Source organism: Rattus norvegicus, chromosome 19 (assembly GCF_021556685.1).
Source record: "Rattus norvegicus strain SHRSP/BbbUtx chromosome 19, alternate assembly SHRSP_T2T, whole genome shotgun sequence".
NCBI lineage: Eukaryota > Metazoa > Chordata > Mammalia > Rodentia > Muridae > Rattus > Rattus norvegicus.
In genome coordinates this window covers 23,799,931-23,821,042 of record NC_141552.1, presented here as the reverse complement: position 1 = coordinate 23,821,042, position 21,112 = coordinate 23,799,931, and the positions used below count along the sequence as shown (strand labels likewise).

Genomic DNA, 21,112 nt, shown 5'->3' with positions numbered 1-21,112 from the left:
AGTCAAGAGATAGAATTCAATTTTTATTCATAAGGAATTCATTTTTACAACAAAACAGGATTAAAACAAATAAATTAAAATATTTAAAAATATTTGAAAAGATAAAAACAGTAACAAGAACATATAAATATGAAACAACAAAAAGAAAATTTCAATTAAAATCATAACAAAAATATTTCTAAACACCACAATCTTAACGAACATTTGGAAGCACAGATGTATTGCTGTTTCTCCTCTTGCACACATAATGAAGGGCGGTCCCCCAAGTTGTCTCTCAAGTGCTGTTTTCTGAGAAGAAAGTAAGACCTCAATCAGTTTGGCTGGCTTAGTGTTATATAAATTTAGGGTCTCTAAGCAATGACAAATTAACTCTGAGGAAGAATACTCATCCAAAAAATTTGTTACCATTCAGGATGTTTGTCATCAGGGACTCCTGAGAAAGCAACTTATTCCTCAGGAAGCTCTCTTACTGGTGTGTGTCCAATTCCAGCTCTCTTGTACTTTCTGAGACCTGGGAGAGGAAGGCAGTTTTTCAGACACTGATTTGGTGGTGAAATGCAAGGCAGCTGTCGGAAGGCTGCCTTCTACCATCTCAGTTCTATTGGACAGTCAACATGGACCTTTTAACTGATATCATTGTTGCTAACTCTGTGGGCAGGGCAAAATCTCCAGAGAGCCTCAAAGTAATGTGGGCTGCCAATATGGGACCCAGACTTATACCAGTGCAAACCAAGAACAGGGCAATGGAAGGAACCTCATTGGGTTGCAGGAAGAAAGTAGATGTCCATATGTCACCAAGGTTAAAACCAATGACAAGTTCTAATTTGACATTTGCACTTTGTTCTTATCCCGCAAAGGTGCTTCCCACACAAGAAGTCACATGACCACAGAGTGTCATTTGTCAAAGAACCAAGAACTTGTTCAAAACTCTACAGAGCATCCAATCTATCACGTGGATATGCAATAATGAGGTATGTTATTAATCTGTCACCATTTCTATACTGCAGCTTCAAAAAGAGCAGACAAATATACTTGCAAAATAATTCAGTTTCTGAAAAGTGGTTGGCTTCCCAGAATACTTGTGCATAGGCAGAGCAATGAACAATTCCATTACATGAGGTGGTTGGCTGGTTGTGAGTGTAAATTAGAAAGGTGGTAGGAGAGAGCAAAGATGTATCAAATTGGCAAACTTTATCAGATATTTTTAAGCTAACACAGCTGCTCAACCCTACCAGATGATGCTGGGTCTGGACGTTGCTGGTCTTTATCTTTCTTGTTGAAGTCAACCAAATTTTTCTGGTTCAGTGCACAATCAAGATGTACCTCCTTGCTCTCCTGCTTCAGTGGGACCAACTTCTTCATACATGTGTTCTCCATCAGGAGCTGGCTGAGCAGGTTTCTGGAAATACAGTCTGCATAGTAAGATCATGCTGCCCCTTTCTCCCATTCCCACTCCCGAGTGCCACTAACTCCACCAGGACCCAGATACCCATGAAGACTTAACAGAATTCATTTCGATACATATAAGGCTGCTGCACAAACCACAAAGAGTAAATTCCGGGAAGAATAAATTGTTTGTTTGGCCCGAGCACCAATTAGTGTCCACATCTCTCAAAAAGAACATGGATCTACAACTATCCATGAAAGCCCAATGCATGGGGGCAACATCAATTAGTAGTGGGCAAACACCCTCAAAGGAGGTCAGTAGAACCAAGAGAAGGTCATGCTAACCATGTGGTCCACACACTGAGTTTTGTAAAACCTGGTATGACACCATAGGTCCAGGTCAGCCTAATAACCTGCTGACTTCAATCAGTGCTGTTCTATCTAGAGCGTTCTGCAGATGCCTAGACAATCCTGGGATGAGGAACAGTCTTTTGTGGAACTGAAAACTGAGTCCTAATGACCCTGGCACACTGATGTGTAAACAGCACAAGAGATAGAACCAGAGCTGAAGACCGTCCAATCCAGAACAAAGAAAGTCAGAAATGGCCATTCCACAGGTGATAGGCTTTCTGACCAGGACTTACCTAGAGAAGGTAATCTCCTTCTTCAGCTTATGGCTGTTCTCATGGATCTCAGTGTTCTCCATCTCTAAGTTGTGCAGAATTGACATGACCGCCTCCTCCATTCTCTCCAGGTCTTCATAATATGGATTTGGCCTGAAGTGTGGCCTGGCCCCAAATGATAGAATACAATGAACATCAGCATTTAGGAATATATGAGCTCAGGGTGGGTCCTGTACTACACCAGTCCTGGAAGGACACCTTCTGAATTCTACATATTGGATCTTCTTCAGCTTCAGAAACGTGTTTTTCTGCGTCCAGGACACCAGAATCTCGGCATCCAGATGGAGGCTTCCCTGGCTCCCTTTGTTCAATCAAGAGGAAATCTGCAGTCAAGCCAGTTAAGCTATCAAGAGCCTCGGCCACACCTCTCCATGCTCCCCCACCCAACACACCCAGAAACCGGTGATTACTTTTCTCCTGTTTTGATAACAGACCATATATCAACACAAAATTATAATCTGCACAAGGAATACAAATATACAGACAAACGTGGCCACATAGGCAAAGAACTGTACTGTTGACAGTGGGGCTCCCAGAACAAAGCATTCACATGACCATGAAAGTGTTACAGGTAAATACTCAGGCCAAGACATAGACCCCTATATTCCATGTGTGGAGGGAAATATAAACATATAAAAGTTGTGCATATGCATTTGGATGTATGCACACACAGACTCACAGACTGAGACACACCCACAAAAAAAAGAGAAAAGTTAACAGAATCAGAGAAAGAGAAAAACAAATATGGAAACAGAGAGTACTGTGAGAACCAGGAGAAATGCATGCACCATTGCTGTCTCAGAGTGCAAGACACACAGACAATAACAAACAGGCCTGAGCCTGAGACCTTCTAGTCAAGCATTGAGATGAACAGTTTGGGAACAGGCCCCTCGGGCTGCTGCCTGGTTCTTCCAGCACTCAGTCCCCTGCCTAGCAAGTACAGAGACTCACCATAAACTCACTGCAATTACAATCTTGCAAAGCCACCATCTGTCAAGGGCTTTGCAAATGCACACTAGACACTCACTCTCCCTGACTTTATCCCCGAATTCTTCATTCAGACCACAAGATCTGCTTTTCAATAAATTAAGCAGATGAGTCCATTTTCTATCTTGCTCCTCAGGAAGGGTCAAGGTTCTGAATCTCCTCTATATGGGAGGTGAGGTTTAGCACAGGGTGGTTAGGGAGGCACAGCTTTCTAGAACCCAAAACCTTAATGGGATAAGAAGAAGGTGACCTTGCAGACCCAGGAATGAAACAAGACCATTTGGAGCGATTCATACCTGTTCTTCATGGATCTCTCTGTCAGAAACCTCAGGCGATCTCTCAGGTCATTTCTCTCCTCGGTAATGAGCTGCAGCTCTTTAATCAGCTTCTCCTTTTCCTTCTTGGCCTGATTCTCGCTTAGTTCAGTGCCAGGGGATGATGTTTCTCTCCCAGCGTCTGTAGGTAGAAGAACACAAGTGAACCTGCATGGGGAGAATGCATAGAGTGTACATAGACCACAGTTAGGCCTAAACAGGAGAACAAGCCTGGAACCCAGTGTCACTGCTAGGCGATTGGTCTATGCTTAAGAGGCCTCCTCAGTGGATCTCAGTTCTCCCACTACTCTATAGAGACCAAGAGATGTAAGCATCCAGGTGTTCCCTATTCCGGACATCAGGTGCTTACATGGACCACGGAGATGGCTTCTCCAGGATTATCATCAGCTGAACAGGGTACAGCTTGGTTTCAGGACCCTCACCCCTGTGGGTTCGAACTCAGATGATAAATTCACCATCCACAAGACTTGAGTGATTGGAGACACTCAGATGTCCTACCCTGATACTCTAGGCCAACAACTTTGGATTAAAAACACATTTCCATGGAGGACATGTTCAACAGACTTATCAGTTCCCCTATTTGAAATACCAAATGCCCGAGAAGTTCCAATAGGTTACAGGATGAATCTTGGTCCACATGTTCCAAATACTTTTGGTATTTTAGAAACATGTTTGTAACACACAACCTCTAATATATAAAGCTAACGATGACCCTGCCAGTTAGAAGAAATCAGAGGAGGTCGAAGAACATAAGGTTATTGCCTGGAGCACAATTCTCCCCCTGTTCCTACTGTCAGATATCCACTGAATTTAAAGAAGCAATGATAGTGAAGTACATTGCTGCCCTGTCTAAACTCAGAAAAGGTGGACCCTCCATGACTCCTGATGGTGTTATTATACAATGTAACATAACAAATGCACTGTAAAAGTAAAGACCAGAAGTTCACAGAATAATAGCATTGGCCTTACCATATCCTCCCAGTGGGGATGGGGAAACTAAAGTTCTGAAATCCTGACTTTCAGGAATTGTGATATTCATGGAAATTCAATTTCTTTTCAGATGCTCCAGTTGTTGTGGCCCATTGCTAGAAAGGTCAGCTTAAGCCTGCAGCCCCCCTGGCAGGAAGCTCAAAATACACTACCCAGAACTTACTCAACATTCCCCAGAAGTGCTGTCTTTGTCCATCATTACTTTGAGACGAAAGGCTAGACTCCTTCACTTTAGTCTCTCCAGAATCGACGTTCCCCCTCCCAAAATGCTTGCGAAGACGGGAAAACATGTCTTAGCTTGTAACCGCCAGACTCAGACTGAGAGAAACTAGGGCACTGGTTGTCACTACAACACTGGTGACATCAAAGAGGATGCCAGAACTCTCTAGGAGACAATAGAATGTCCAAGAAGGGACAGCAGATGTCATGGAGAGCAGACTTTGCCTCCCTGCTAATGTATTCCCTGTAATGAGCATAAGCAGAGGTGCCCTTTCCAGGAGACTTTCCTGGGGCAGAGTCACTGAGCATCTCCTGCTTCCAAAGCCAAATTTTCCTCAAGGCTTGATTATAAAAACCTTAGTAATTCTTATGCATCTAAATGAATGGTTCCTTCCATATCTTGCCCCAAAATGTCTCATCCTAACTCAAATTGTCCTCATTCACCAATGTTAGCCATTAAACCTTCCTGAGATTTCACACCAGATTGAATATGCAGTCAAAAGTTCTCTTGTCTCATTCTGTACGGGTGCTTTATATCACATCAAGAAATAGTCTGCATGGTAGGTTACAACATGGGTGTGTGTTAGGGGAACACTCATGAAGTCATGTGCTTAGCAATTGACAATTGCCAGAAAATTCCTTAGTTGAAAGAGTTGAAGTCTTTATGGTGCTAGGAATAGTGTGGAGACCTGTTGGCAGACGAAAGTGCAATATTGGACCCACCAATGAAGGGAACCTCATGCTGCTTGTGGGGTTCTCATCTCTGCGCCAATGTCACCAAAGGAGCACTGCTGACAGGCCTTCTATCAGAAGCTGAGCTTCTATCAGAAAAATAAAATAGTCAAGAGATATAGGGGGTGCAGATAAAGGTGTAGGACGAGGCTATACATATCACTACGTGGATAGAGCAAGGACCCAGCACTTGTGCTCTGGGTCATGGGCTTCCCCACAAACACAAAAGCATCTGTCACAGTAAAAAATGGATACTGTATTGAGTGCACACACTAACACTGATTGATCAGATCCATACCCCAGATTTTGGGGGCAGATCCATGGCCCCAAATATCTTCCTCTCAACCTATACAGCAAAAAATAAGAAAGAAAGAAAAGAGTCAAAACAAAAAGCTCAAGCTTCTCATATGAGGATTGCAGGAAGTTTGATCTGGTGGTCAGTTCTGATTAGGCCATTTTAGATAGAACAGTGCACAGTGATGCTTAAGGTGATGGGTCCTATATAAAGCTTTCTGCAATATTGGAATTTTAACAAGCCTCATCCAGAACATACAGAACAGGAAAGGATGTGATCACCATGTCCTTGCTCTCTATCAGGTTATTTTTCTGTGTCCGTGATTGTCAGCCATAGACAGCAACAATCTGAAATAGCTGGTAGACATGGAACAAAGTGGCTAAAACTATAGTTGTGGGTTGCACACCTCAACTGTCAAAGGCTAATGCTGTCCTCACAGTCCCTGGAGGCCCCTCTTGTAAGACTGTCTACTGGAAAGTAGAAGCAGGTTTATCTGAGCTCAAAGTGAACCTGGCCAGCTAGGAAGAGGGCAACATGGGATACTTGAGACTCTGTCTAAAACCAGCACAGAAACCCACACTTCCTTCAAAGCATCATCTATGAATTCTTGATTATCTACCATTCTCTCCCTACCAGTCTTTCAGACTGGAATTGTAGAAAAGAACTGGAAATGATCTTCCTATTCTGAAGACCTTGATCTCTCTTTCCTTAGGTGCACATTAAGAACTCATGCAAATGGGTATGACCATCTGAACATCTTAGTATCATCTACTCAGTATATCCAGCATAATACTGTGCCTATGGCAATCTCAAGCTTCCCTGAGTGTTGCTGACCCAGCAAGAAGTATGAAGTACTGAGGTCAAACCCCAGTGATCCTTTCAAGGGTTTAGAAGAAAGCCATCAGAGAAACTCCACTTCTTTGTCCTTAGATTAAATCAAGCTGATACAATGTGAACCTGGTGGGCTATTTAACCATGCATCTTTCTGCCAACCCCACCTTTCTGAATTCAGTCCATGTGAACCTGCATGCGGAGAATGCATAGAGTGTACATAGACCACAGTGAGGCCTAAAGAGGACAACAAGCCTGGAATCCAGTGTCACTGCAAGGAGTTTGGTCTTCGCTTAAGAGACCTCCTCAGTGGGTTTCAGTTCTCCCTCTACTCTATAGAGACCAAGAGATGTAAGCAGCCAGGTGTTCCCTATGCCTGCTGACACACGCAATAAATGCAGTAAATTTTAATTTCTGTTCAATTGTTCAGTAACTTACATACACTTGCATATTGCTGTGGAAGTGATGGGGTTTCGTGATCAGCATTGCATTTAACAATGCATAACCAATCATCCCTCCTAGAATGATTCTGTATATAGAGAAAGAAAATTTATTAGAATGGCTTATAGGCTGTGGTACAGCTAATTCAACAAGGAATGGAAGGTCTAAAACGCAGTAGTTACCCCTGTTGAAGCCAATCCCCCTAGCATAGCTGTAGCCATTTTGTTCCATGCCGGCTAGATACTTCATATTCTTGCTGTAATATGTCACATATCATTGTTGTCTGAAAATAATTTAACACAGCAGGGTCAGGAATGATCACATAACTTGTGTATGTTTTTTTTTTATCGGTTATTTTGTTTATTTGGATTTCAAATGTTAACCCCTTTCCAGTTTCCCCTACAATAACCCTGCATTCCACCCCCTTCCCCAGCCTCCTCGAGGGTGCTCCCCCACCCACCCATTCCCGAAATACTGGAAGGAAATACTTTATGTTGTCAGGTTTCTTAATCTTAAATTTCATAATTATAAGCTTCATGTAGGACCAAAAAATTAAAGGTCAATATGAGGGCTGCAGAGATGGCTCCATGGTTAAGAGCACTGACTGCTCTTCCAGAGGTCCTGAGTTCAAATCCCAGCAACCACGTGGTGGCTCACAACCATCTGTAATGAGACCTGATGCCCTCTTCTGGTGTGTCTGCAGACAGCTACAGTGTACTTATATATAAATAAATAAATCTTTAAACAGATAAAAAGTCAGTATGAACCTTTGTTGTCTAAAATGGCTTGAGTCAGGGCTGACAAACAGACAGCCCTTCCAGCACCTGCCTATGAGCTCACAGTTTTAGGCTTTATAAACTGACATAGAAAAATGTCCAGGGTCCTAGCCTGACAAATTCTCAGCTACGTCTCTGATGATCAGTCTTAGGGTGGGCATTCAAAAAACCATCCCTCTCTAAGTGAGGTCAGAGTTTGTGTGGTTTATGGGGCAACTCCTGGACCCCAACGGTTTTGTCCATAAGGCTGGATATTTCAGCTGCTCTTCAGTACATGCAGGAATCCTGAAGAAGTAGGCAAATTAATAAAGCAAACTTCCTTCTTCCATGTCCTTGATATGAGCTGCCAGCAGAAGGTGTGGTCTAAACAACAACCAACGGATTGGGTAAAGGTCTTTATCAATCCTACAACAGATAGAGGGCTTATATCCAAAATATACACAGAACTCAAGAAGTTAGACCGCAGGGAGACAAATAACCCTATTTAAAAAATGGGGCTCAGAGCTAAACAAAGAATTCACAGCTGAGGAATGCCGAATGGCTGAGAAACACCAAAAGAAATGCTCAACATCTTTAGTCACAAGGGAAATGCAAATCAAAACAACCCTTAGATTTCACCTCACACCAGTCAGAATGGCTAAGATCAAAAACTCAGGTGACAGCAAATGCTGGAGAGGATGTAGAGAAAGAGGAACACTCCTCCATTGTTGGTGGGATTGCAGACTGGTACAACCATTCTGGAAATCAGTCTGGAGATTCCTCAGAAAATTGGACATTGAACTACCTGAGGATCCAGCTATACCTCTCTTGGGCATATACCCAAAAGATGCCCCAACATATAACAAAGACACATGCTCCACTATGTTCATAGCAGCCTTATTTATAATAGCCAGAAGCTGGAAAGAACCCAGATGCCCTTAAAGAGAGGAATGGATACAGAAAATGTGGTACGTCTACACAATGTATATTAATCAGCTATCAAAAACAATGACTTTATGAAATTCATAGGCAAATGGATGGAACTAGAAAATATCATCCTGTGTGAGGTAACCCAATCACAGGAAAACACACATGGTATGCACTCATTGATAAGTGGATATTAGCCCAAATGCTCGAATTACCCTAGATGCACAGAACACATGAAAATCAAGAAGGATGACCAAAATGCAGATGCTTCACTCCTTCTTTAAAAGGGGAACAAGAATACCCTTGGCAGGGAATAGGGAGGCAAAGTTTAGAACAGAGGCAGAAGGAACACCCATTCAGAGCCTGCCCCACATGTGGCCCATACCTATACAGATATTAGGTAAGATGGATGAAGCAAAGAAGTGCAAGCCGACAGGAACTGGATGTAGATCTCTCCTGAGAGACACAGCCAGAATACAGCAAATACGTAGCCGAATGCCATCATTAAACCACTGAACTGAGAACGGAGCCCCCGTTGAAGTAATCAGAGAAAGGACTGGAAGAGCTTGAAGGGGGTTAAGACCCCATATGAACAACAATTCCAACCAACCAGAGCTTCCAGGGACTAAGCCACTACCCAAAGAGTATACATGGACTGACGGTGGACTCCAACTGCATACATAGCAATGAATAGCCTAGTAAGAACACCAGCGGAAAGGGAAACCCTTGGTCCTGCCAAGACTGAACCCCCAGTGATCATGATTGTTGGGGGGAGGGCGCTTATCGGGGAAGGATGAGGAGGGGATCACCCAAATAGAAGGGGAGGGGAAAGGGTTGAGGGATGTTGGCCTGGAAATCGGGAAGGGGAATAACAATCGAAATGTAAATAAGAAATACTCAAGTTAATAAAGATGAAAAAAAAATAAAAAGAAAAAAGAAGGTGTGGTCCAGATTAGAGGTGGGCCTTTCCATCTCAAAAGATCTGAATTAAAGATTTATCTTCTGATCTCCAAGATTTGGATTACAAGTAGGTCTTCTTGCTTCAGAAAATTTAATTAAGAAAAAAAAAATCCAATGGTGCTAATGCCTTTAGCCTCAGCATCCAGGAGGTAGAGGCAGGTGGATCTCTGAGTTCAAGGCCAGCCTGGTCTACAATATGAATTCTAGGACAGCCAGAGCTACACAGGGAAACCCTGTCTCAAAAAAAACAAAGAAGAGGAGGAGGACCAAGAGGAGGGGGTTGAAGAGAGGAAAACAGAAAGAAGGAAGGAGAGAGAGAGAGGGGGGGGGGAGAGAGAGAGAGAGAGAGAGAGAGAGAGAGAGAGAGAGAGAGAGAGAGAGAGAGATCCCCCTCACAGGGCGTCAAGCCATTTGGCATTAGTTAATTCCAGGTACACTCAAGTTGACAACCAAGAACAGCAATCCCATTACGTGGTTGTGATCTCACCCTGGTAGGCTCCTGAGTAGGAGGCTGAAGCAGGAGAATTGCCATAAGTCTGATGCCAGCATGAACTACACACGTGTTCCAAGCCAAGCCAATCTCAGCTACAGTTTGAGATTCTGTCTGAAAAATATGAAAGAGAAAGAAAACATAAATTCCTAGAGCAGTGTTTCTCAACCTTCCTATGGCCTCAACCCTTTAGAACAGTTCCTCAAGCTGTGGTGACCCCAACTACAAATTATTTTGTCGCTACTTCACAACTGTAAATTTGCTACTGTAATGAATCTTTATTGTAGTGTAAACTATTTGATAGGAGACCCTGTGTGGGTCACGACCCCCAGGCTGAGGGCCTTTGCCCTAGAGGCGGTCTTGGCCCAGATTATATAGTTCATATTATGATGGGCTCTCTCAGCGTTTGAAGGTCAAGTATATTCACTTGTACCATCAAAACTTAAAAATTCAGTTGAGCTGCTGGCTGGTACGGTGTGACATCCCCCAGAATACCTTTGCCATTTTGTTCCATGCCTGCCAGCCATTTCATATTGTTGCTGTAACACGCCTGCTGTCACTGACGAGGAGAAGGGACTTGGCTCAAGGACATGCTGACCACACACCTTGTTTTGTTCTGAATGTTCTGTATGCGGTTTGCTAATCTAGAGAAATTCTAGACCTGAAGGAGTGGTTCTCTGAAGTGGACACAGGTGAAAGGCTAAGGCAGATGTGTGAAGGAACGTTTCACTGAAGCAGACACAGGTAAAAGGATGTTCTGCTAAAGCACGCATGTGAAGGGACACGTGATGAAGGGTTCTGCACTAAGGACACACATGCATTGGTCTGCCTTGCATTCTGTAGTTGAGCTGCATTTGTTGGGACTTCATAGAACCACAGCAAAAACCCTTCTGGTGGGCTGTGTAGTTTCTCACTGTTTCCTTGGACTCGTGCTGATGGACAGAGTGATGTCAGCTGAGACAGACACATGTGCTGACGCAGGACACAAGCTGAGGCCAGGCCCATGGAGGACACGGGATATTGAGAGGGAGTTTGGATGGAGTTATGCTTGCGTAGCTTGTTGGTCTGGGGTCTCTGCTGATCTCTGCTCGCCTGAGAGCTGCTCTTACTGACTGTGTAGCATCTTGGCTGCTCTTTGTTCCCCTTGGACAGCCCTCAGGACCAGGCGCTCCTCTCCGTTAACCATGGCTGCTGTCCTCTTCCACTCTCCTCTCCATCACACATGTTCTTCCTTTATTCTCTGGCAGCTTCTTCCTCCTTCTTCCCTCCTCATGATCCTCTCTAGCAAAGCCCTCAAAGCTCCCCTCCCCCATCTCTCTGCTGTGCAGCTGTTGGCTGTTGGCTTCTTTATAATCACAGTTAACTGGGAGCAGGGTCAGTTTTTCAGGGTTAACCAGTGTTGAGTTCAACAAATTAGCATTAAAATACAAGCAGCATTAGGCCAATACACTACAGGGGTTTTTGTTTGTTTGGTTGGTTGGTTTGGTTTAATTTTCATTTACCTTTTTACTTGAAATTTTATTTTTCGCTATTTTTTATTAATCGGTTATTTTATTTATTTACGTTTCAACTGTTGTCCTGCTTTCCACACTCCCCTCATCAAACCTTACATCCCGTTTCTGCTCAGCTTTGCCTATGTGACAGTGCTCCTGCACCCACACATATCCATCCCCACCTCACACCTCTAGGATCTGCATTTGGTGGGGCAATAGGCCTCACCTTGAACCATAGAGCATCCTTGCATACACTTTGGCTGGCAGTTTGGCCCCTGGGAGCTTTGGGATTAGGGAAAGAAGATCTGGTCAGATATTAAATCCAACGATTGCTGCTTTCTCTTCTTTTTCTGGTTATAGGTGAAATTATGTTTGTGTGCTTATCTTTTTATAAATTATTGAGAGAAGATTAATGTCTTGGTTTTTCTTGGTTATAGTTTAGTTCATTGTCTTGGAGTTTTCCTCCTATTAGCCTCTGTTGTGCTTTCTTACAGAAAAGAATTGTTTAAATTTGGTTTTCTCATGAAATATCCTGGTTCTTCCTTTTATGGTGATGGAGGATTATGCTGGATATAGGGGCCTGTGTCTGCATTACATCTGCCCAAGATTTTCTGACTTTTAGAATCTCTGTTGAGAAGTCTGTTGTAATTCAGATACGTCTGAATTTATTTGTTACTAGATATTTATACCTTACCCCTTTTAATGTTCTTTCTTGATCTGTGCTTTTAGCGTTTTAATTATTATGTGAATGGAGGAATTTTTCTGGTACAATTAGTTTGATGTTCTGTAGGCTTGTTGTACCTTTATGGCCTTTTCTTTCTTTACCTTATGAAAGTTTGCTGCTATGATTTGTTGAAGATGTTTACTGGATCTATGAACTAGAAATCTTAATTCTCTTCTCTATCTATTATCCTTAGGTTTCAACATTTAATTGTGTCCTGAAATTCATGGATGTTTTGGATTCAATAAACCATACATGTTTATCTGAGATGGGTGTTTTGTGCTTTGTGGGATGACCTCCTTGACCCCAGGCTGCATGAAGAATCTCAGCTGACAGTGGGGACATAAATTATAAGTATGTGTAGCAAGACCCAGGCCTCTTCCGGGTTCTTAGATATTAAATGAGAACCTCAAATACAGTAGTAATGTGATAGTGTGGTGTGAATCTATTTACTATTCTCTATTTTGATATAGATGACTCTTTTTGTGTCATGGTCAGCTTATAATGACTAGAAGACCTAAGCTTGAGAATAACCAAAGACTAAATTGCTTCTCTAGCAGCTGAGCTTTTAAAAGCCCTGGTGTGACAGCAACTGTTGGTGGACATTCTGGATTATTCCTTCTGTACTTTAACTCTCTGTGTCACTTCCACCATCACTAAGTTAGTTCAATTCCATAAATTGGAAATCCAAAACCTGGAAGAAATACTCTTTTTTTTTAAAGATTTATTTATTCATTTATTATATACAAGTACACCGTGACTGTCTTCAGACACACCAGACGAGGGCATCAGATCTCATTACAGATGGTTGTGAGCCACCATGTGGTTGCTGGGATTTGAAGTCAGGACCTCTGGAAGAGCTGTCAGTGCTCTTAACCACTAAGCCATCTCTTTAGCCCAAGAAATACTTTCTGAATATGATCTGAGATTGGCCATGGAAAAAGGGTAGCTTGAACTGTCCCACCTAGGTTCTGGGCCTGCACAGGCCTGCTCTCCAAAAGAAACCTGTGTTCACAGCTGTTGGCTGGCTAAGAAAGATTTCACGAGACGTGATACACAGCACTCGGACTTCTGCTTCAGTCATCTGCACAAATTTTCCCGGACGATATCCTCATACCTCCAGCAGGCGGGTGATGAAACTGTCCACTCTCAGCTCCCCTTCAGCCATCTTGTGGCCACCAGACTCTCCTCCCTGCAGCAGGAACAAGGGCTTCTCCATGGTGGCTGCAGCAGCAGTGGTGGTTTGGCATTCTCACCTAGGAGGCCCTATGCCTTTCTACCCCAGTTCCAACTCACCTCAGGCCCGGGCCTTCCCCCCATCCACTTCCCACGGAGCAGGGAGAGCAGCACCCACTAGAAATAAAAGGGAAGCCCTTGGTCTTGCCAAGAGTGAACCCCCAGTGAAAGGGATTGTTGGGGGGAGGACGGTAATGGGAGGAGGATGGGGAGGGAACACCAATAGAGAAGGGGAGGGGGGGTTAGGGGGATGTTTGCCTGGAAACCCAGAAAGGTAATAACAATTGAAATGTAAATAAGAAATACCCATTTAATAAAGATGGAGAAAAAAAGAGAAAAGTGTCACACATTTAAAACAGAAGAATATGGACCCTAATTTTAAAGCACAGCTCTGTCAATTAACTAAACCTTTAAAAAACTCAGAAAATCAGGCCAAACAATATTTTCTCGGTTTATGTATCTGTAATGTCGCATAAATAATAATGTCCGTTTCTTGCTATTGTGGAGGGAATTAAATAGTTAATATGTAATCATGGAAATTTTGAAGTACCATCCATTTTTCTGTTCATTAAATCAATCTTCCTCATTTCATTGATCAAGTATGTATGTTTTCTTTTCATAATTACATGTATAATAAAAACAGCATAAAAACCTTCAGAATTGTATAAGCTTTCACTTTTAACAAATTAAATTAGTTGTTCTTTGTATTTCTGCTGAACATTTAAATGTTCTTTATATGTCCCAATGCGAGTTTATTAGGTACCTATAAACTTTAAACTCTTTGCCTGAGAGCATGAGTACTATTTAATTATATAGTAACTACACTCAGGCTGTCTTTGTATTAGAACCAATTATATCAGACTCTAAGAAAAATTACTATTGCGTAAAAGTTTGTGTGTGTATGAGTGTGAGTGTCTGTGTGTGTGTGAGTGTGTGTGTGTGAGTGTGTGTGTGTGTGTGTCTGTGTGTGTGTGTGTGTGTGTGTGTGTGCAGCACATGACCAAACAACTTTCAGGAGCCATTTCTCTCCTTCTGTCATGTGGGTCCCAGGATGTAACCCAGATGTTTGACTTTGGCAATAAATAATATTACCCACTAAATAAATAAATAAACAAACAAAAAACAAGCCACCAATCCACTTTAAAATAAAGGCCAGAAGTTCACAGAATAGTAGCATTGGCCTTACCATATCCTTTCTTTGGGGATGGGAAAATTAATGTTCTGAAATCCATGACTTTCAGGAATTGTGATATTCATGGAAATTCAATTCCTTTGCAGATGCTCCAGTTGTTATGGCCAATTGCTAGAAAGGTCAGCTTAAGCTTGCAGGACCCCAACCATCCCTCCCCCCGCCTCCACAGATGCTCAAAAGACACTGCCCAGAACTTACTCCACATTCCCCAGAACCACTTTCTATGTCCAACATTTCTTTGAGACGAAAGGTCAGACTCCTTCACCCTAGTCTCTCCACAATCGACATCCCCCCTCCCAAAACACTTCTAAGACTGGAAAACATGTCTTAGGATGTATCTGCCAGACTCGGACTGAGACAATCTAGGGCACTGGTTGTCACTACAACATTGGTGACATAGCAGAGGACGCCAAGAACTCTCTAGGAGACAATAGAATGTCCAAGAAGGGACAGCTGATGTCATGGGGAACAGACTTTTCCTCCCTGCTAATGTTCTCCCTGTACTGAGCATAAGCTGAGGTGTCCTTTCCAGGAGACTTTCCCGGAGCAGAGCCACTGAGCACCTCCTGCTTCCGAAGCCAAATTTTCCTCAAGGGTTGATTATAAAAACCTTAGTAATTCCTATGCATCTAAATGAATGTTTCCTTCCAAATCCTGCCCAAAAATGTCTCATCCTAACTCAAATTATCCTCCTTCACCAATATTAGCCATTAAAAATTCCTGAGAAATAATACCAGTTTGAATATGCAGTCAAAATGTTCTCCTGTCTTATTATGTACAGGTGCTTGAAATCATATCAAGAAATAGCCTGCATGGAAGATTGCAACATGGGTGTGTGTTAGGGGAACACCCATGAAGCCTTGTGCTTAGCATTCAATGGTTGCCACAAAATTCCTTAGGAGGAAGACTTGAAATCATTATGGTGCTAGAAACAGTGTGGAGGCCAGTTGGCAGAGGAAAGTGAAACATTAGAGCCACCAGTGAAGGCTCCTGTTGGGCCCTACCTTGGTGTTTCCCTCCCCCCTCGCTGAGCCTTTCAGCCTGCTATAGCAAGAAATTGTTTACACCTTTGCCAGCTGCTCTTAGCCCCTGATTTGGGGCTGGGATTTTCCATGGCACCCTTCCTCCCCACTGAACTTTCCTGCTTCTTGTTTTTAAGAAGCTGTTTATGCCCCTGATTGGGCTGGAACTTTCAACACACAGACTTGTCCTATTTTCTTGGTTGGGGATTTTCACCTGCCTTGTTGTTTTTCCACGGCTTTTGCCTCTGGTATATAAGGAGATCTCAGTAAAGCCTTGGTGGCACTCGCTAAAAAGGGGTGACCCGTGTACGTGTTTTCTTTCAACCCCACAAACCTACACCGGATATTCACACACTGTTGGCGCAGGCACTGACAATAGGTATCACAATAGAAACTAGTAACTAGATTTAACCAAACTATCACATTAATGCTGCATTTCGTGGTATTTTTTTTTTTTTTTTTTTTTTTTGCTCGCCTAGAAACTGGAAGAGGCTTGGGGTTTTCCATCCTACTCATAATTTATTATCCTTCCCAACACTATGGGCTTTGTTCTGTTAATGCTAACAGCGCCATCCAATACCTAGGATATTTTCTACTGACATGTGTGACATGAGACAAAACAGTCCCTGTCATCCCTCACCTGAATAAACTTCCTTAGAGGACAGTGTAGTTGGAGGGTCCTTCTTTCCTCTCCAAGATCGAGAAACATTTCCAGTCTTCAGACAAGTGTGTCAGCCATTGTCCAGTGACTGTCCTGAGATGTGCGCATTGTCAGCTGAGTGTCATCATCCAGCCTGCCCTGTAATTGTTGTCGATGATTAATAGGGTTCCAGCCCTAGGATTTAATTCAGTGCTACAGTACCTGCCAAACATGCTCAAAGCCCTAGCTGCCACCCTAGTCCTGTGTGCTCTAGAGAAAGAAAATAAAGAACCACATTGTCTATCAAGTTTCTCCTCCAATAGAAGGAGAATCTGCATCCAGTCTTTTAAGTAACTCTAAGCCCCAGCTTCCCCACAGCTCCCTCCTTCGATTCCATTATTGGTGCATTTTCAGTAACGCTCACTTTATTTTTGGTGTGCAAAGAATATGCACCATGTCAGTAAAGTGTGTGTGTGTGTGTGTGTGTGTGTGTGTGTGTGTGTTCATCCATGAACTCACTATAAATTATTATCAAATGACCCAGAAGACCGTGGAGAAACCTGTCGATGTGCATGCAGAATTATGTTACTACCGTTCCATGGCACCTTGCAGGGAACACTGAAATAGTTGGCGGCTATAACAGAGCCTAAAACCAGGCTATGCATGGTTTTCGGTGAGATTGTGATGTGCAACACCACAACAGAGATCCGCAGAAGCTTCATTTATTCCATGCTGCTGTTACCAAGGTGAGGCAAAGCCTCATCCCATAGAGAGTCTGGCAGGATCTTATGAAGGGCATAAACTCAGGGTTGAAATCAAGCCTTTAGAAACAAAGAGAAAAATACAAAGTCAAGGAAAGCAAGAGCTGTCTTTTCTTCCTCTTTTTTTTTTTTTGAGAACATCCACAAGAGAGACAACCCCTTCCTCAAACTACCAATGCACAAGAGAGACAATACATGAATTAAAAATCAGAAATGGAATGAGGAACATAACAACAGACACCGAGCAAATTCCAAAATCATTAGTTCTTACTCCCGAGGACTTTACGCCAGAAAACTGAAATATTTATTTGATATTGTTGATTTTCTAGACAGATAACAATTACCAAAGTTAAATCCAGATATGGGAAGATATCTAAAAAATACCCCTAAGAAAATAGATACACTCATTAAAGTTTGCCTATATTATATATTGTATTGCTTTCTTTTTGCATGATTAAACCCCTTCAAGGACATTTAGCTGTGTTATAGACAGTGTTACTTTTAAAACAAAAGAACAGAGAAAGAAATTGTGGAGTCATTGAGTTACACTTCCCAGACAGGATCAAGGAAAGACGGCTGAGAGATGCAAGCAGGGGCTGGAATGCCGCCCTTGAGAAGGAAATGTTTTTCTCACTTTACCTTACACTATGTTGTACTATGTCCTATTTTTGTGGAAGCAGCTCTCATGCTCTCTGGGTTATGACAAGCATATTGTGATACTAGGAAGAGGGGTGATTTGCTATACAGATATTTTAAGGAGAAGCCTTTGCTTAGTCTCACTTCTTTGCCTAGTCTTGCCTCAGTTGTTCCTGGTATCATGGGAATAACGATCTTATTATATCTTGCCAAAAGGGAAAGTGAGGTAATGCATACTCATGACTATATAAGGGTTAATAAGCTTGCAGCTGCATGCAGTTGCATCTGCCTTTGCTCTGCATCCCCTGTGTCCTGGTTATTTGTGACCATACCTGGGCCCCCAACACACTAGATGTTGACAAGCATCACCCTTCTCACTGTCAGGTTTATTTTCGTTCTTTTTTGAAATCTATGATGTGGAGGCGTATTACAGCAACAATATGAAATAGCAGGCAGGCATGTATGAAAATTGCTGTGTTTAAGCTAGGTGTGGGGACAAGTCCTCAAAAGGAGCTGTTAAGATGGGAAACAAATAATGCATTTGTTGCTGGAATTGAGTTGACTCAGCTGTGTTGCTCTGCCTGCTCAGTGTCCATTCAACATCATTCTGTTTCTACAGAGGAACTCAAGGTTTGCCCCAGCCGCCTGTGAGCTGTGATATGGGCAGAGAAAGGCCAGGACACAGTGGTGATTTCCCATTCCTCAGTTATGCTGAATTTTCCACTACTGAACTTGTATACACAAGTCCAGTGTGGTCAGTTATTATAGATATTTGTCATTTCTTACAGAGGGCAACTATGATTGACTACACCCAATTCTATAAAAAACAAAACTCAGGAAACCTGGCCCTTGGCAGCAATGAATCAAGAAATATCTAGGATGGTGGGGCATGAATTCTGCCAAGCAATGAACTCAGATAGGTGGGGTTGTGAGGAAGATGTATGGTTGAATAGCCCAATAGATTCACGTTGTATCATCTTGATTTAATCTAAGGACAAAGAAGTGCAGTATCTCTGATGGCTTTCTTCTAACCCCTTGAAAGGTTCACTGGGGTTTGACCTCAGTTCTTCATTCTTCTTGCTGGGGCAGCAACACTCAGGGAAGCTTGAGATTGCCATAGGCACAGTATTAGGCTAGAAATGCTGAGTAGGTGATACTAAGTTGTTCAGATGGTCATACCCATTTCATTTGTTCTTAACGTGAACCTAAGGAAAGACAGATCAAGGTCCTTGGAATACAAAGATCACTTCCAGTTTTTTTCTACCTTTCCTGAATGAAAGACTGGTTGGCAGAGAATGGTAAAAATTCAAGAATTGGTAGATGATGCTTTGAATGGAGGGTGGGTTTCTGTGCTGGTTTTAGACAGGGTCTCAATTACCCCATCTTGTTCTCTACGTTGCTCGTCAGGTTCACTTTGAGCTCAAATAAAGCTGCTTCCACTTTCCAACAGGTAGTCTTACAAAGGGGCCTCCAAGGACTGTGAGGACAGCATTAGCCAATGAGAATTGAGGTGTGTAACCCACAACTATAGCTTTATCTGAAAGACCCTCAGACAGAGGAGACTCTCGCTCCAGTCCTGAGGACAATCACCACCCCATGAATACACAGGACTCAGTCTTGATGTAAAACAAGAGGTTTACTTTGGGATACCAATGCACTGGGGCTCGACACGGTCCTCACGCAGGAGGGATGTGAGGAGCCTCGAACAACAGAAATGTACAGCTTAAACAGTCATTTACGATCACACAGTTTCATTAGCTCAGCTATGTTGGTGCCAAGGATAACTAAGCAGATGTTTCTCGTCCTGGAATTCCTGGGATAAGGCCATAACCACATCAATGCAGCTATTTCAGTACCAAGGACGTCTGACTTGATATATGTTTTCTTATCCTGGGGTTCCCAGGACAAGGATCAAGGATATCTGTCTTGGCAGGTGTTTCTCTTCTGGAGTTCCCAGGACAAGGCTATAGCGATGTCAGCCTATAGCACAGCTGCATTCAGTACCAAGGACATCTCACTTCTATAGTGGTCAGTCAGCTTCCCAGAGATGTTTCCTGTCTTGTAATTGCCCTGCAGTAAATATGTTCTATACCCTCTGTTCTTATGGTCGGGCAGCTTCCTAGAGAGTGGGTGGGAATGTGCTTTCTGTACTTTCTGGTCTATTGTCTAACGTCTAGGGGCTAAGCGAGAGCCAGCTTAAAAGATTCTCATGCTTAAGAAATGGCAGTACTGATATCAAACGGGGATCTTTCATATCCACTTTCTTCCAAGTCTACCAGCCATCTCAGATTGTTGCTGTAATGTGCCTGACAATCAAGGACACAGAAAAATAACTTGATACACAGCAAGGACATGGCAATCATATCCTGTGTCGTTATGTATGTTCTGGATGAGGTTTGTTAAAATGACAATATTGCACAAAGCTTTATATAGGACCCATCAAATTAAGGGTCACTATGCACTGTCATAGCTAAAATGGCCTGGTCAGAAGTGACCACTGGATCACTCTTCTGTCACTTCACATGAGAGGCTTGTGCTTTTTGTGTTTTTTAGTTTTGTGTTTTTTTTCTTATTTATTTATTTATTTATTTATTTATTTATTGCATTATATGTTGTCAGGAAGATAGTTCAAGTCATGGATCTGCCCCCAAAATCTTAGCTTTGCTACTAATACTGTAAACAGTATTAGTGTATGCATTCAATAAAATAACTGTTTTTTTTTTTGTACGATAGATGCTTTTGTGTTTTGTGGGGTGATCCATGAAACAGGAGTGAATATGCTTGTTTCTTACTCTGTCCACTGAGTTATGTCTCTAGGCTTGTCCTACTCCTTTGGCTGCATCCCCCCCCCACATCTGCTGACTATTTTATTTTTCAGATGAAATCACACGTTATAGCTTAGAGAGGCCTGTAAGCAATCCTACTTTGGTAACTTAAGTGCAAAGAGGAGAGCCCCACACTCAGCCTGAGGGTGAATTCACTGGTGGATCCAATATTTCAGTTTCCTCTGCTAACAGATCACCACATTGTTGCCAGGACCATAATGAATGCAATTCTTTCTCCTAAGGAATCTGGTGGCAACTGTCAAATGTTAAGCACAAAGCTTCAGGTTGTACTTATAACACACACCCACATTGCAACCTACCCTACAGGCTATTTCTGGGTGTGATTTCATGCACCTGCACATGATGAGACAGGAGACCTCTTTGGCTACTTATAGGAACTGGTGTGATTTCTCAGTAATCTTTAATGGGTAATATTGCTGACTGAGGAGAATTTGAGGTAGGATGAAACATTTCTGTGCAGGGATTGGGGAGGAAGCACTCATTTAGATACATAGCAATGACTTAGGTTTTTCCAATCAAGCCTAGAGCCAAATT

At 42.6% G+C, this 21,112-nt stretch overlaps 2 protein-coding genes across 3 annotated transcripts in view; one reads left to right on the top strand and one right to left on the bottom strand.

Annotated features, from left to right (window-relative positions):
• The window catches only part of LOC147999176 (disks large homolog 5-like), a 57,385-nt gene that overhangs the window by 17,754 nt on the left and 18,519 nt on the right, over positions 1-21,112 (top strand). For both annotated transcript variants that reach the window (XM_087596503.1, XM_087596504.1), the window contains one exon: positions 858-971. The gene's annotated coding sequence lies outside the window, so the exon portion shown is untranslated. The remainder of the gene's footprint in view (positions 1-857; positions 972-21,112) is intronic.
• LOC147999177 (disks large homolog 5-like) lies at positions 3-13,464 on the bottom strand. Its single transcript, XM_087595408.1, has 7 exons — positions 13,363-13,464; positions 4,545-4,650; positions 3,353-3,620; positions 2,031-2,174; positions 1,233-1,399; positions 406-511; positions 3-288 (listed from the first exon to the last, which is right to left on the bottom strand). The coding sequence occupies exons 1-6, from the start codon at positions 13,462-13,464 to the stop codon at positions 447-449; spliced, it is 852 nt and encodes a 283-aa protein (XP_087451534.1). The 3' UTR covers positions 3-288; positions 406-446.

What these genes read in the sequence shown, in the direction of transcription:
- LOC147999177 (XM_087595408.1), bottom strand. Translation starts at nt 13,464, where the DNA reads ATGGAGAAGCCCTTGTTCCTGCTGCAGGGAGGAGAGTCTGGTGGCCAC. An exon ending in TCATCACCCGCCTGCTGGAG is followed by an intron (nt 4,651 to 13,362) that starts GTATGAGGATAT and finishes CGTCTTCGCAAG; the next exon opens with CATTTTGGGAGGGGGAACGT. An exon ending in AAGGAGATTACCTTCTCTAG is followed by an intron (nt 1,400 to 2,030) that starts GTAAGTCCTGGT and finishes CTGTATTTCCAG; the next exon opens with AAACCTGCTCAGCCAGCTCC.